The 14,023-nt window shown below is 36.9% G+C and overlaps 2 protein-coding genes across 5 annotated transcripts; both read left to right on the top strand.

Moving 5' to 3' along the window:
- The first annotated feature begins 816 nt into the window (after positions 1-816).
- LOC140771613 (auxin-induced protein 15A-like) lies at positions 817-1,221 on the top strand. The gene has a single exon (XM_073113167.1). It carries the CDS (start codon positions 817-819, stop codon positions 1,219-1,221), a length of 405 nt encoding a protein of 134 aa, XP_072969268.1.
- Positions 1,222-3,342: 2,121 nt separating this feature from the next.
- LOC140771756 (uridine kinase-like protein 4) lies at positions 3,343-13,648 on the top strand. 4 transcript variants are annotated; one of them, XM_073113413.1, is made up of 17 exons: positions 3,344-3,564; positions 3,643-3,814; positions 4,376-4,540; positions 4,645-4,736; positions 5,313-5,382; positions 6,359-6,474; positions 6,900-6,996; positions 7,867-7,946; positions 9,455-9,649; positions 9,817-9,900; positions 9,981-10,041; positions 10,644-10,704; positions 11,420-11,513; positions 11,589-11,661; positions 12,591-12,673; positions 12,958-13,157; positions 13,442-13,648. In XM_073113413.1, exons 3-16 carry the CDS (start codon positions 4,390-4,392, stop codon positions 13,105-13,107), a joined length of 1,407 nt encoding a protein of 468 aa, XP_072969514.1. In that variant the 5' UTR covers positions 3,344-3,564; positions 3,643-3,814; positions 4,376-4,389; the 3' UTR covers positions 13,108-13,157; positions 13,442-13,648. The 4 variants fall into 4 exon arrangements, with proteins under 4 accessions (XP_072969515.1, XP_072969517.1, XP_072969516.1 ...); XM_073113414.1 differs by lacking the exon at positions 13,442-13,648 and having other exon boundaries at positions 3,343-3,564; positions 12,283-12,673; positions 12,958-13,025; XM_073113416.1 differs by lacking the exon at positions 13,442-13,648 and having other exon boundaries at positions 3,343-3,564; positions 11,589-12,356; positions 12,958-12,984.
- Positions 13,649-14,023: the final 375 nt, after the last annotated feature.

The following is a 14,023-nucleotide window of genomic DNA, read 5'->3' as shown; positions in this document are numbered from 1 at the left end:
GATTGGTCCTCTATTGGATGAGTCATAGGAGACTGGAACTCGGATGGAAGTGAGCAAAGCCGAGAAGCAAGACATCATCCTCTTCCCAAGATAAAAAATAGTTTGCTCTTTAATTTACTAATATTTTCATCAATCATGAAGCACTCCAGCTTATCACTGCGATCAAAATGGCCTTAATAGTTTTGGACTGTAAGTATGCCAATAAAATTAATAACTCTAAAGACTAATCCCAATCAAGTTAAAAACAAAGATAATTTTTAAATAAAATAAAATTTTGTTTGTCCATCAATAGCTGTCATTCAAGTACTGTGACTGCATAAATTTCCTGCAGTCCTCGGCTTTACAAGATCCGGCATTGACAATGAGCAAGTGGTGCAACGTGTAATTAGCCTTCTCAACTCTTCTCCCACACCTCTCTTTCTCACTGACCCATTTTGCTAGTGGTTGATAGGCAACATCTGGTGTAGTTCTCTTTCTCCTCCTCCTCTTTATATTAACCCCTCTCTCCCTCTATCTCTTAGTCAACTCTCTCTCTCTCTCTTCTTCCTCTCCTTCCTCTTGATCTCATTTCCTTTGCTCTCCTCTCACTTTTGCCAACCACGAATGGCTAACTCCTCCACGACTCTCCATAGCCATGAATAATCTAGCCGTTCCAAGAGCTAAGATCATGTTCCACCAAGTCTACGACAGAGGATAACCAAAGACAGCATGATAAGCTAAGCATCTTGATCAAGCGATCTAGGAGTGTGCATAAGGATTCTCCTTTTGCTAGTCTTAAAAACTTGTTAGAAAGCTTAGTTTATGGGAAGAGTGGACATGAACATGAAGGAGAAGGGAAGGAAAGGTTTGCTTATAAAGACACTGGAGAGGTGTCGATCCATCGGCGGCCACCGCAAGGGCGAGAAGCGGCACGAGCCGCCCGAGGGGTGCTTCTCGGTGTACGTCGGGCCCGGTCGGGACCGCTTCGTCGTTCGAACGGAGTGTCTGAACCACCCCCTCTTTCGCATGCTCCTCGACGAGGCTGAGACGGAGTACGGGTACACTACCGACGGCCCTCTCGAGCTCCCATGCGACGTCGAGTTCTTTCAAAGAGTGTTGTCGGAGATGGAGCAAGAGGAGGATGTTAAGGGCTCGCCGATGTGTGGCTTCGCTAAACCCGGCTCCGGTTACCGCCTTTTAAGCCCCGCGAGGCCGGCAGTGACCGGCAAATACTATGGATAGAAAAAGTCGACTATCGATATGTATGTGTTTAGCTTCTTCGATCAACTGTATGTTCTTCTTCATTTCCTTGTACCATGATGTCAAGAACTTAATTGTTACATGGAGATTATAACCTTTATACTAAGAAGTGCAACTAGTTGTTGTTATCAGATAGGATCTCTTTATATTTCAGCTGTTTCTTTCTTTCTTTCTTTCTTTCTTTTTCTGAGTTAATTTGTCTTGATGAAGAGGAAAGTGAACATGGGATTCATGATGAGTGGAATGGTTTGTGAGACATAAAATGACGGCCAGTAGCTATAGTAGTTTAATAATCGTAGAATATTATTTTGTGAGCAATATATAACTTTGTTTAATTATTAATTTTTGTGAGTAATACAGTAGGGAGGGGACAAGAGGACTGTACAACCGCATGCTAGGAAGCGTGTATTATTACCCACCTTGGTCAACAACTTTGGTTGGTCGCACGCAGCTTTCATAACTTCATATTGGGTTGCTAGATTAATCTTTAAAAAGTTGATATTTAAATCCGTACATTTCTATATGAATTCTAACTTTCAAATATATCATTAATTCCTAAACTTTAAAAAAAAAAAGAGAAAACTAAGGAATAAAATCTTGAATTATTCACGCTACCTTATTTTAATCCTTTTTTTTTTAAATATTCTGACACTATTCTGTGAAACTTTTTAAATGCCCCTTCTTCCGTCAATTGAAAAACTGTCACAGGATTAATCTTAGATCCTTCTGTTTAGTTTAATATTAGTTCCTCTTGTATCGTTAAAAGAATGCCCCTTCCTGCAGCTTGGTTCATTGGGCAACGATCCTTCATTGGATGGGGTTGCAACTCCCCAGCCTTAGGCGTCGGCGCTGCTCCTCCCTCCACCACCTCCAACCATCTCTTCTTTTCTCCTCTCTCTTCCTCCTTTCTCTTCACAAACCTGGCCACTAAGAAAGAAAGAAAAAGAAAAGCTAGAGGAAAGCTCACAACTTTCACTTCCCACTCACTCCCAAGAACCTAATATTTCATAACAAAGACTTCAAAAACAACATTACTAGTTGGAAAGGGTAGTTTCAGAGTTGGAGATGGAGCTTCTCTAATGTGATAGACCTTGCATTTTCTTTTGGCGGCGTCCTACGGAAGTGAAGCTTCATGTACTTGGATATGATCAAGTGTTCTTAAGACTAAATTCTCACTGCACTTCGCAATGGGAGGGCAGCATTATAGAATGCAAGGTGTTTGTGAAAGCGAGCGGATCTTTACCATCCCTTGGACCCATAGCATAGGCTAGAAAAAATTATATTCACTCAGAATCTAGCTCGAGCCTAATATCTTCAAAAATAATGTTAAAACTTGACCTAAATAACTCGTGGGCTGGTTGGCGAAATTCGACTATAAAAGCCTAGTCCGAACCTAACTTCCCAATGATATCTCAATCAATCGTTATTCAGCCAAAAACACCAATGAAATTGACGACGTGTGCTATTATTTAGCGTATACAAGCAACAAGTATAGCCATAAAAAAGATTTCATATTTGAGTTTGTACAATATTAGCTCTTCAGGTTAGATATGGGCTAAATAACAAGCCAATCATCTCATCATATATATAAAAAACCGATTCAAACTACCTGAGTCAAAACATTGCATTAATTTTTTTTAATAATAATAATTTAGGGTTAAGAATTCATACAGTGATAAGTTGGTTGGTAAGTAGTTAGCTCCATTCGAGGTATATTTTGGTGTGCCTGCCACGTCAACGATGACTTCATCCATGAGATCCGTGGGACCCACATCGTCCAGAACGAAAGGCCGATGGTGCATCTCGCATACGAAATTGGTACGCGGGCGACCGCATTTGAATCGGTCTAACTCGTATCTCTTTCAGCGCCATGTATCTGGCTCAATCGTCCTCGACGTTCCAGATAATTTCTGCTATCCAAATGATTCCCGCCAAGCCCATTCGCGTCGTTGTTCATCCAACCCTATGTTTCTATCGTACACGTCTCACATCCAACCGTCCATGATCTTACGTGAATACATTCCTCGCATTTGATGCGCATTGTAAGGATCCCCTTACAATAACCTCGCCTTCGAGCTCTTCTCTCAAAGTTACATGTATGCCTCTATCTCTTCGTTCTCGAGCGCATGCAAGATGCTCGACGTTTGCCTTCTTAAGCTCACCGCTCTCTGCTCTCTCTCGCTAATGGCCATCTCGCTCCGTTAGGGTTTCGGGGTCCGTTGCCGCCTGGATTCGATCGTGGATAGGAATTTTTTCTCTTTCTCGATCTCTCACCAGAGCAGTGGCTGCCAAAATTACAGGCGCCGTAATAAGCGATTGACTCCGGTATGTCCCAACACCTCCACTCCTTTCTTTTCCTATCTGGATTCATCATTCCATCCGGTGGAATTGAATTCTTGGCAGTTGGATGAAGTGAGTTTTTCTTTAGATCTGCGCATTCCCTTAAATCCAGTTCGGTTGGTGATTTGTCTTGCGATTGGGAGGGGGGAGTGATTAAGGAGCGCACATTTGCTTGATTGGGCCCAGGATTGTGGGACTTTCCTTGTAGTCTGTCGTCGTCGGAGACATCGGAGTGGTATCTCTGTTTCTGTGTTGCCTTTACTTTTTGGTTAATCTTTTTGGTGTTTCTCTTATGGAGCTTGTTGTCTATTTTCTGTTAATTATGCATAAATTTTTTTTGTCATGTCAGAACTAAATGTTGTGGATCGTACCTTGAATAAAATAAACTATTTGATGGTATGCCAAAGTTTTCTTTTTTAAACCGAAATAGCTTGGTTTAGCTCATAGTGCGCTTTGGTGATAATTGATTTGGTAGTACATATGATTCTTAATAGTAGCATCATGATGGAGGATAATTGCCAGCGTTTGATATCATACAAGAAGATCCATAACGTCTAATTTCTCAATTTGTAACTTTGTCAGTCAATTGCTTGATAGCAATTTAGCTTCCACCTTTAGCTGCTTCTCAGATTCTGACTATCGCGTGTCAAAATTTTTAGCGTTTTTGCCCTTAGCTACTGTGATGTCACTCTGCATATCATGCAGACAACGTCATTGACACTTACAGAATGGTAAAATATTATAAATAGCTCTTTTCTATAGATATTAATGCTTGTTTTATGTGTACTTTCCATAGATCAACCGCTCTATATGGGTTCAAAAACAGTTGATGGTTTGCTGGTGGATTCTTTGGGAGCTCATTTTACTGGAATTCATGTGGATGAGCCGGAGCAGAGAGATTTTGAAGAGCAGCCGACTACTTCAGCAACAGAGAATGGCCACAGAGAACCTTTTATAATAGGTTAACACTCAATAAATCCTTAGGGAAACTTTATTGTAACCAAACCATCTTAGAAAATAAACCCTACAAGGTGTGTAAGAAACTGAATTTTCTTCTATATACAGGAGTTTCTGGTGGTGCAGCTTCAGGAAAGACTACCGTTTGCAATATGATCATCGAGCAACTTCGCGATCAACGTGTAGTCCTGCTTAACCAGGTAATTCTAATTGACCACATACACTTTGCCTTTTGGCTTATCTTTCAGACCTTGAGTAGATAATGTATATAGAGAAGCCTTTTGCAGGATTTCCTCTGCTTACGTTAGTTTAAGATGAATGACAAGTTAGGCTCAACTGTTAGCTTTACAGGTCATAAGATAACACTCTTTCCCCTGAATGTTCCAAGGGATATTAGGTCAACAGCCTGGTATAAGATTTGATCAAAATCTTCTAGAGCCTCCTCCATGCCTATATAGAAGTTCAAATTTCAAACATTAGATAAAAACTGGTTGTCATATAACATCTATCCTCTCATGAAGCCTTCCCAATTTCAAGTTGTTCTTTGACTGACTATATTGGAGGAAAGGCTTGGATACTGACCTTGGTGATAATGATGAATAGTATACCAAATAGAGTTGGCACATCTTCTTTCTAAAACATATTTGAATCAATCATTGATGTTGTCTCAACATAGATAAACATTCTAGAACTAATGGAATAACTGTTCATTTCTGGTAAATTGGTAATTTGACTAACTTCGGTACTTTCACATATCAATATGTCTTGTTTTGCAGGAGTCATTTTATTTTGATTTGTCAGAAGAGGAATTGAGCCGAGTTCATGAGTATAATTTTGATCATCCGGGTACTATACATTTTCTTCTAGTTTTCTTTTCCAAAATCATAACTCATAAAGAATTGTTGTTTTTATGCTTAGGTATTTGGTTAGTTGAAAAGAAAATGACTAGATTTATACCCTTAGATCTTAGTTATTATGATTAATGCCCTTTATCATCTTGTGGTTCTTAGAAGGCGACTATGCATGATTAAACTTGCCTATGAAAACAAAAGAATGGGCACCTGGGAAGCTGATCAATCAATGATTATCCTTTGTTTATAAATAGATACAACAATAGGCACTACATGTACATGTGAAAGTACAAGAAAACAACCCTACATGTGAATGAGGGGTATGCCATTCATTTCTCAGAAAATTCTCTTACAGTTTTTGTATGCGTAGATGAGCACATTAATTTGGTTCTTAACTTCTTATATATCAATGAAACGCTTTCCTGTTGTGTATTTATAATACCTACCAACGATGAGCGCTAATTTAACATATTTTTAATAAAAAGAAATTTAGATATATAGAGATATTTTTGGGTCATTGACATGTCAATTTTTAATTTTTTATTTAAATATATATCTTAAAACCTACATTATTGTGTTTTACCTTTAGATTGTCTTTGTAAATAACTTATTTTATTAAATATAAATATTATTCAACACATAATATTGATTAATATAGTTCAATAAATAAAACTAAAATCTAATTGACCGTAAAATGACGAGGAATATCAAATATTTCATTTGATGATGATCGATGAAATTAGGAAAACATTTAAAAATAAAAGGCTCCATATCGGCACGGAGACCGGCACAACCATCCTTGATACCTACTTGAGTATTTGACAGTGCCATCTATATATCTAAAACTCACATGTGCATCCATGGACAAAGATACTTTGTTTTTATTTTATTTTATTCTACTGCATCATTCCATTTGGTTCATGCTGTAAGGATCTTCTATTTCTTATGAGAAACCCTCTTCCTAATTACAGATGCCTTTGATATTGAGAGTCTACTATCTTGTATGGAGAATTTGACGCATGGGCAGGCTGTTGATGTCCCTAGTTATGACTTCAAAACTTATAAGAGCATACTGCCAGCCAGAAAGGTATTATTGCTGAAAGTGCTGGTGGGTATATTCTTTTACAAGACAAACAACCCTGGAAACTGAACCTATTACTTGGACAAACATTATTATAGTTATCCTGCTGAAACTGCATCTTATGGAAGATATTGAATCTGTTTCTGCTATCTTAAATGAATTTCAGTTTCCTACCTTAACTTTGAAAGGAAACACTTGATAGTTTAAGTGAAATCTGAATCTATAAAAACTACTATAAAATGGTTGGAATCTGCTTGTATGGATTTCTTCTTTCTCTCTAAGCAACTAACTAGTGCCAAAACTAGCAACTGATCCACTTCTTTTGGGTCAGTTGATTCAATATGGTGTAGGTGCCTTTTATTTCTTACTTTTTATTATTTCTATTTAACGGAAAACATTACCAATCCCCAAGTTTTATTGTTCTTTGTCAGGTCAATCCTTCCGACGTCATTATTTTGCAGGGCATTTTAGTGTTCCATGATCCACGTGTTCGGGGACTAATGAATATGAAGATCTTTGTTGATACAGGTCTTTCATATTTCTCATTTCTTGTACTATGCATATATATAGTGTCACATATATTCTTCACATGTAGTTATATTTGTACGTTTACCCATCTCAAGGCAGAAGTTTCTAATGCTACTAGAACTAGATCATTTATTTGACTACACACATAAAAGAGGGCAATTCTTTTGCCCCGTTATGTCCTGTTGGAATTATTAGAACTATATCAAAGTAAGTTAAAAGACATGGAAAGAAGTTTTGATCTTACCTATCTCTATCCCCTCTATAACTACCCTTAATTATTTGAAGAAAATAAAAGAAAATTGATGACGAATATGATGTAAAACTGACAATAAGTTCTTCAGTACCACATCTTTGTCCTCTTCTCATTTTCCCTATGTCATACCCCTGGCTCCATGCTGTCCTGACTACCAAAATTCAGGAGCTCTTCATTCATTTGAAGTTATAAAATTATCATTTTCATCTGTCCTCCATCATAATCAACCCTCGTCAATTCACAATTTCACATTCTTTCATCCCCTCCCTACATCTCCAGTCTGCCCCCTCCGTACAGGTGCAACTCTGTCCCTCATCCTTTCTCCAAGAATCCACACAATAATCAATCCAAGTCATTGAAATCATCCATTCTTTGAGTCTAGACTTCGTTCAAGATTATCTCTTTTTCACCAATTGGATCCATAACTAGAATAAGACTCAATATCCTGATCAGCTATTCTTTTGTGTAACCTTCTCTCATGTTAGGTTCATCCGATCTAAATCATTGGGTTTCATAATAAATATACAAAACCATGTAATGGTTGTTGTGTGTACTGTGTACTATTACTGCATTGATTTCTATTATGTTTGTACTCATGTCCATCTTAAGTTATGCAGATGCTGATGTACGACTAGCAAGGAGGATTCGCCGTGATACTGTTGAGAAGGGTAGAGATATCAGAACAGTATTAGATCAGGTTATACAACCTATATCCTTTCTGTGGTATCATTTACTATTTTTTGCCATTTAAATTTGACACTGTTGTATATGTTTAGATTTTGGCAGGCCAACCTTGATGTAGTAGTAGCATGTTGCAAGTTGTCTACTCATTTGTGTTTAGGTCAGTTGATAATACAAAACATCTTATAATGTTACCAGTTGCAGTTTGTGCAGTATTCTTAAGCTCCATCTTGACTTTCAACACCTTTTCCTTTCCCTAATTTTGTTCAAAGAGCCAAATGCTGATCCCTAATAACCATGTATATAAACTTATACAAACAACTAGGAAATTTTGATAAAATAATAAGGGGAAAGTATGTGGCAAAGATATTCATGTTTGTATAGATAAGAGTTCGAATTGAAAATGAAGTAATGATTTCGAAGCTGTAATGAGTTCAATGTGTTTGATGGAAGTTAACTCAATGCCATATGGTCAATGGACTGCAAGCACATCTACAAGCCCTTCAACATCATTTGTCACTATCCGACAACGAGAGTCGAGTTAAGTCTAGTTAATTATTTTTATTTATTACTTTTAAATTTAAATTAAAATGGATTATCCGCGTATGTAAGCTCAATAGAGCGAATTAGATCTGACTCGCTATGACTCTACTCCTAAGAATAGAAGTAGTCATGGGTTATTTATCATGTGGAATGAATATTAGTTTAAGTTAGTTTATTTATTTTATCTTTATCTTTTAATCATAGACGTTAGATTGTTTTTGCATTTGATTTCCTAGAAGTAGATCTTAATTTTAGAAACCCAACCAAGCTACTATACCTTAATCCACACCTCCCCTTACGAGCCACTCTACCCTACGGCCGGCCTCCACCATCCCACGATCGTTTGCCACCCTCCGACGACCACCACAACGTCGATATTCTTATTTCTATGCCGTTTCAATCTTCCTCCACCGTTTTAGATATTTTTTCACCTCGATCTCGGAATCACTTTCAAAGTCATTAGATCCGTGACTTTGGAGGCTACCACCCATCAAAATTTCAAATCTGGTTTGTCACAACATTTTAGAACAATGCACAAAATTCATTCTCGTCGGTCATTCATTTTTGGGAATGAAACTTCATCTTACATTGAAGATTTAATAATTTTAATATTAGTAAAATGAGGTTGACCAATATCTGCATGTACCATACCCTCTCCAAAGTCCAAATCCTACATTGGGAGGAGTCATTGTGCAAGGGTATTACTAGCTTTATTATCTAAGGTACATTTATAAGGGAAAGTGACCTAAGTTTCATCAAGGTATGGCCACTGATATTGAATGCAGAGATAGTGATTCGTAAATACTGCAGCCTGAGTTTTGCTTAGAACTATCCAAGAGATGACTTGCATGGTTGTTATAGTAAGCAATATGTAGAAGTCTTTTTGTTGGTGATGGTTATGATGAGTCAAATAAACAAAAATAGCGATAACTGGTCGTCAGTAATCCACCTTGTTACTTAAAGTTCTCTTTTTCTTTGCAGTACTCAAAATTTGTGAAACCTGCTTTTGAGGACTTCATACTGCCGACGAAAAAGTATGCTGATATTATTATTCCCCGTGGTGGAGACAATCATGTAGCCATTGACCTGATTGGGCAACATATCCATACTAAACTTGGCCAACATGATCTTTGTAAAATATATCCAAATTTATATGTCATTCAATCAACCTTTCAGGTACTTAATGCTCCTAATGATGCATCTATCTTTTAGTCATATTGTACTGCTGTGATTGGAGAATGTGGGATTCATGATTAAGATGTATCCAAATTTATATGTTCATCAATCAACTTTTCATATTACTATCTTCCTGACATTATATAGATCTGGAAAACATTTTTCAGATACGTGGTATGCATACTTTAATACGTGATGCCACAACGTCAAAGCATGATTTCATATTTTATTCTGATCGGTTGATTCGCTTGGTTAGTATGGAGTCTTTTTCCCTAAATGAACTTCATTTGGAAAAAAAAAAGCACTAATTTTAAATGTTTTCTCTTTAAAGGTCGTCGAGCATGGTCTAGGTCATCTTCCATTTAAAGAAAAGCAGGTGTTAACTCCAACCGGTAAGTAGCTATTCTTGGTCATTGCATTATGATGATGGCTTTAGCTCTGTGTGCATTTTTTGCTAATTCTAAATCTTAATACTGAGTAGATTTGACATTCTCATCTAGTTGCTGAAAAGCTGAAACTATAACCCTTGTAGATCTTTTCTCTAATATTTACTTAGGTTGTAAAGATAGTGTGATTTTCAAGCCCCTCTTTGATTTTCTGAGTTTTAGAACTTATTCATTCTTTGTCCCCCACAAGTTCAGCTTGAGTCATGTAAACAGCATGTGCAGCGCTACTGTACATCTGCAGGTTTATATTTGCATATAAATAGTCATGTTTTCTGAGTAAAGAAGATGATATATAGAGAGGCTATAAAGAAGAATATGAATTTCTTAGTCCTCTAGAAGTGTCTTCATTTAAAATTTTCTGAAGGCATGTACCAATAGGACTTGTACTTGGCAGTCCTTTTCATTTGTTTTGGCAAATTTATTTAGCACTTTCTTTAAATTATTCTTTCCAATTGATGCGCCTCTACTGTATATTTTCTGCTGCCAAATTACACTTGATTAATTATGTGGTTGGCCTTTGATGATATAAATTGTTTTACCAAGTGCAGGATCTGTATATACCGGGGTGGATTTCTCTAAAAGATTATGTGGTATCTCAGTAATTAGAAGGTACTTCAACCTTTTGCAGCCTGATGTGTTTTCTGCTATTCAATGTACCTTTGTTTGAGCATGCAGTTTTTGCAACAAACCCTATCATGTTAGTATTTATAGCCCTGTTTGGTTTGGGATCTTTCCCGAAGATGATTGCATGGGTCAATTAAATCTAGCTCCCCCAATGGAACTAAAGTAATACCCATGATTTTGAGGATTCATATCCAGAATTTTTTAAAATTTTCCAGACCTCCCTGTTCTATCCTAGTGGACAACAGATATGCTCGGCGAAGGTAGACAAGATATACAAGATTCCCTATACTATGAACCATACTTCGGTAGCCTGAAATGGAAACTTAGAAATCTATTCATACACCTATTCATGAAGTTTTTAATATTCGTGAACTAGATAGAGGCAGGAGGATAAGGGTGCTTTCTTGTGGAACTCCAGAAATGAAGCATATAAAAGTCACGTACTGATTGATGAGATAGATGATACTTGAACGGATGACTCTGGTGCATTTTAATATTCTTTCATGTATCCACGAAGCACCTTGTATCCCTATTTTTACAAACATTGAAAGCATATAAGAGTTACAAAATGGATGATCTTCATTGGTTACTGTGCCTTTGAACCTGTCATGACATTGTTTGTCTTTCTAATATTTCCTAAAGTGTTCCTTTCACTTGTATATTGATGGTTGAATACAATTCCATTTATACTGCTTACTAGTGGTGAGAGTATGGAGAATGCTCTGCGGGCATGTTGCAAAGGCATCAAGATTGGGAAGATACTTATTCATAGGGAAGGAGATAACGGTCAGCAGGTTCGCAATAATCTGTCAGATCATCAGCATGTCCTGCTTCGCGCCTGATTTTCTGACTGATCAATTATGTTGTAGCTAATATACCAAAACTTGCCAAAAGACATCTCAGATAGACAAGTTTTGCTGTTGGATCCTATACTAGGCACAGGTTGGTCTCTGTGACTTCTAATATTCATGCTTTATATTTGATTATGAAAACAAGATCCTCTTTTGCCCATCTGGTGCTGCCATTAGCTTCTCCTCCCCACAGCTTCGCTAGCAACCTAATAATAGAACAAAGAGCACAGTAAGTTAATTTAGTAATGCTAAGAGATTAGTACTCTTCTGTCTATCTGAAATTCTGAATGGCATTAATTGTTCAGCACTTCAGGCCAACTGCCAACAACTGGACCAATTATCTGATCAATATTTTTGACGCATTGCTAATGGAAACTGAAACTCTGTTTTTGCCAACTGATGCCTAGGCAATTGCACCAATAACATGTTGACTTCCAGTCTGCCACTTGCAGCTTGTTCAACTCCACAGAACTAGATATATCATTATATCCAATTAACATTATTGTTTGTTAATATGTCCCTACCTTTTCTTCTGATATTTAGGCCCTTATTTGTTTATTCGATAGATATTGTTTACATCCTTTGACCTTCCATTTTGTAACTTTTGTTGCCTTATTTGAAGCCGGACTTACCATTTAAAATCTTCCTGTGTATCAAATTGTTCTAACTTTTAAACATGTTCATGTACACTATTGTCACTTGGATTTGTCAGGACCTTCTCCTGGTCTTTGAAGATGTTACTGTTGTCTATGTAGTAAGTCAAGTTTGATTGCTAATTCTCGGATGGTAAGCATATTAAGTAGCTTTTCTTTTTCTTTTTAAACATTTATTAGATATGTTTAAGATTCTGTAACATAAGAACAGTATTGCTTCACTTTATGTGTGATCTTATAGGCTAGGCAAAGGAAAAGTTTGAGTAGTTGATGATTAGCTACTAGTGTAACTTTAGTATCCACTAGTCCTTAGTCTTGCTGCAGTGTTAATTGTTGCTTATCTTTTTCTCTCATTATTCTACGGTAGGCAATTCCGCTGTTCAGGCTATCTCTTTGCTATTGAAGAAGGGTGTACAAGAAGCCAACATCATATTCCTCAACCTAATATCTGTGAGTTTTGAGTGCCATAGTGGAATCTTCCTTGTGAACTGTTATTTTGTTTATGTTAAACATAAGCCTGTGCTTTGCCTTTTGATGTTGCTTTTCTAACGTAGCTGTAATCCAGAAAGCAGGAGAGTTGCATCATATACTGTTTTAAAAGTGTTCTAAGCGAATATGTGATACATTGTTATGTTATTGCAGTAATAGCTATAATAAGGAAAATTTTCTTCTTGAATTCACCTTTTTTCCATGCTTCATTTGAAAGTATCCTGATTTTAATTTCTCATGACTAGGCTCCTCAAGGGGTGCACGTAGTTTGCAAAAGATTCCCGAGAATTAAGATTGTGACATCTGAGATTGAGTTTGGTCTAAATGAAGATTATGGTGTCATTCCTGGCATGGGTGAATTTGGAGATCGGTACTTCGGGACAGATAATTATTAAGCAATGATGATGCTTTCAGCCAAATTCAAGAAAGAGGCGAACCAAATCCAGTAAGTTGTCATCATCAATTCGTCATTACAGAGTGCTCACCATTTCATGCTAAATGTGCTCACTCCTCTTAAGAGGAGAAAATGATCCGCATTATCCATATGCTCTTGGGTGATTAATGTTTGTAAATTATATTTTGCTGTTAGTAAAACTGCACTGCTTGTGAATTATTGAGGAAGTACACCAACATATTAGCTCTGATGGAATTAGTGAGTGATAAATTGCTAAGCATATGCATCAACTAAAATGGGCAAGCTTAACTTAAGAGTTTCTTTCTTACCTGCAGGCCATCCTTTTTCCAATAACAACGACAAAAGTAGATATCAAGTTCTTCGGCGGCAATGATCCAGCAATTTTCGAGCAGCTCTTTTTTCTCTTTGAACTTGCCAATGGCTGGTTGTATTCAATGTCATCTCTCTAGAAAAATATGGCATCATGGTGTATTTGCGTATTATTCAAGTCAATTGATGATATGCTATTTACTTATGCTTCTTATATGCTTCTCTCTGGTCTTTTGTCCCTCAAGATGACTCAAGACCACTTGCTCTTCCTAATAATATTTCTAGATATTTAGATCGCAATTCACGGTTTAAAGCTCAGGCTTAATTCCCATTCGGCCTCTATTAATCGGGAAAATAGATGGGTACTTAGTCCACTAATGTTGTGGATAAAGTGCTAAAAGGGATCACAATACTTGCAAAGGAGAAAACGTGGTAGAGTGAGCTAAATTATAATCACGGATACTACATCATATACTGTAATCTCTCCAAAACATATAGTTAGTTCAGTGATTAAATTTTATTAACCTAAGTTCGATTTCCACATTAGGAATACATTATGTAAATTTTCTGTTAAAATATTATATGCG

Source organism: Typha angustifolia, chromosome 12 (assembly GCF_048772165.1).
Source record: "Typha angustifolia cultivar Huaian chromosome 12, ASM4877216v1, whole genome shotgun sequence".
NCBI classification, from domain to species: Eukaryota; Viridiplantae; Streptophyta; class Magnoliopsida; order Poales; family Typhaceae; genus Typha; species Typha angustifolia.
The sequence above is the reverse complement of the archived record's forward strand: the minus strand, read 5'-3'. Positions and strand labels throughout refer to the sequence as shown.

Coding starts and splice junctions, on each gene's coding strand:
- LOC140771613 (XM_073113167.1), top strand. CDS start 817: ATGAACATGAAGGAGAAGGGAAGGAAAGGTTTGCTTATAAAGACACTG.
- LOC140771756 (XM_073113413.1), top strand. CDS start 4,390: ATGGGTTCAAAAACAGTTGATGGTTTGCTGGTGGATTCTTTGGGAGCT. Junction 4,737..5,312: donor GTGTAGTCCTGCTTAACCAG/GTAATTCTAATT, acceptor CTTGTTTTGCAG/GAGTCATTTTATTTTGATTT. Junction 10,705..11,419: donor GGTATCTCAGTAATTAGAAG/GTACTTCAACCT, acceptor ACTGCTTACTAG/TGGTGAGAGTATGGAGAATG.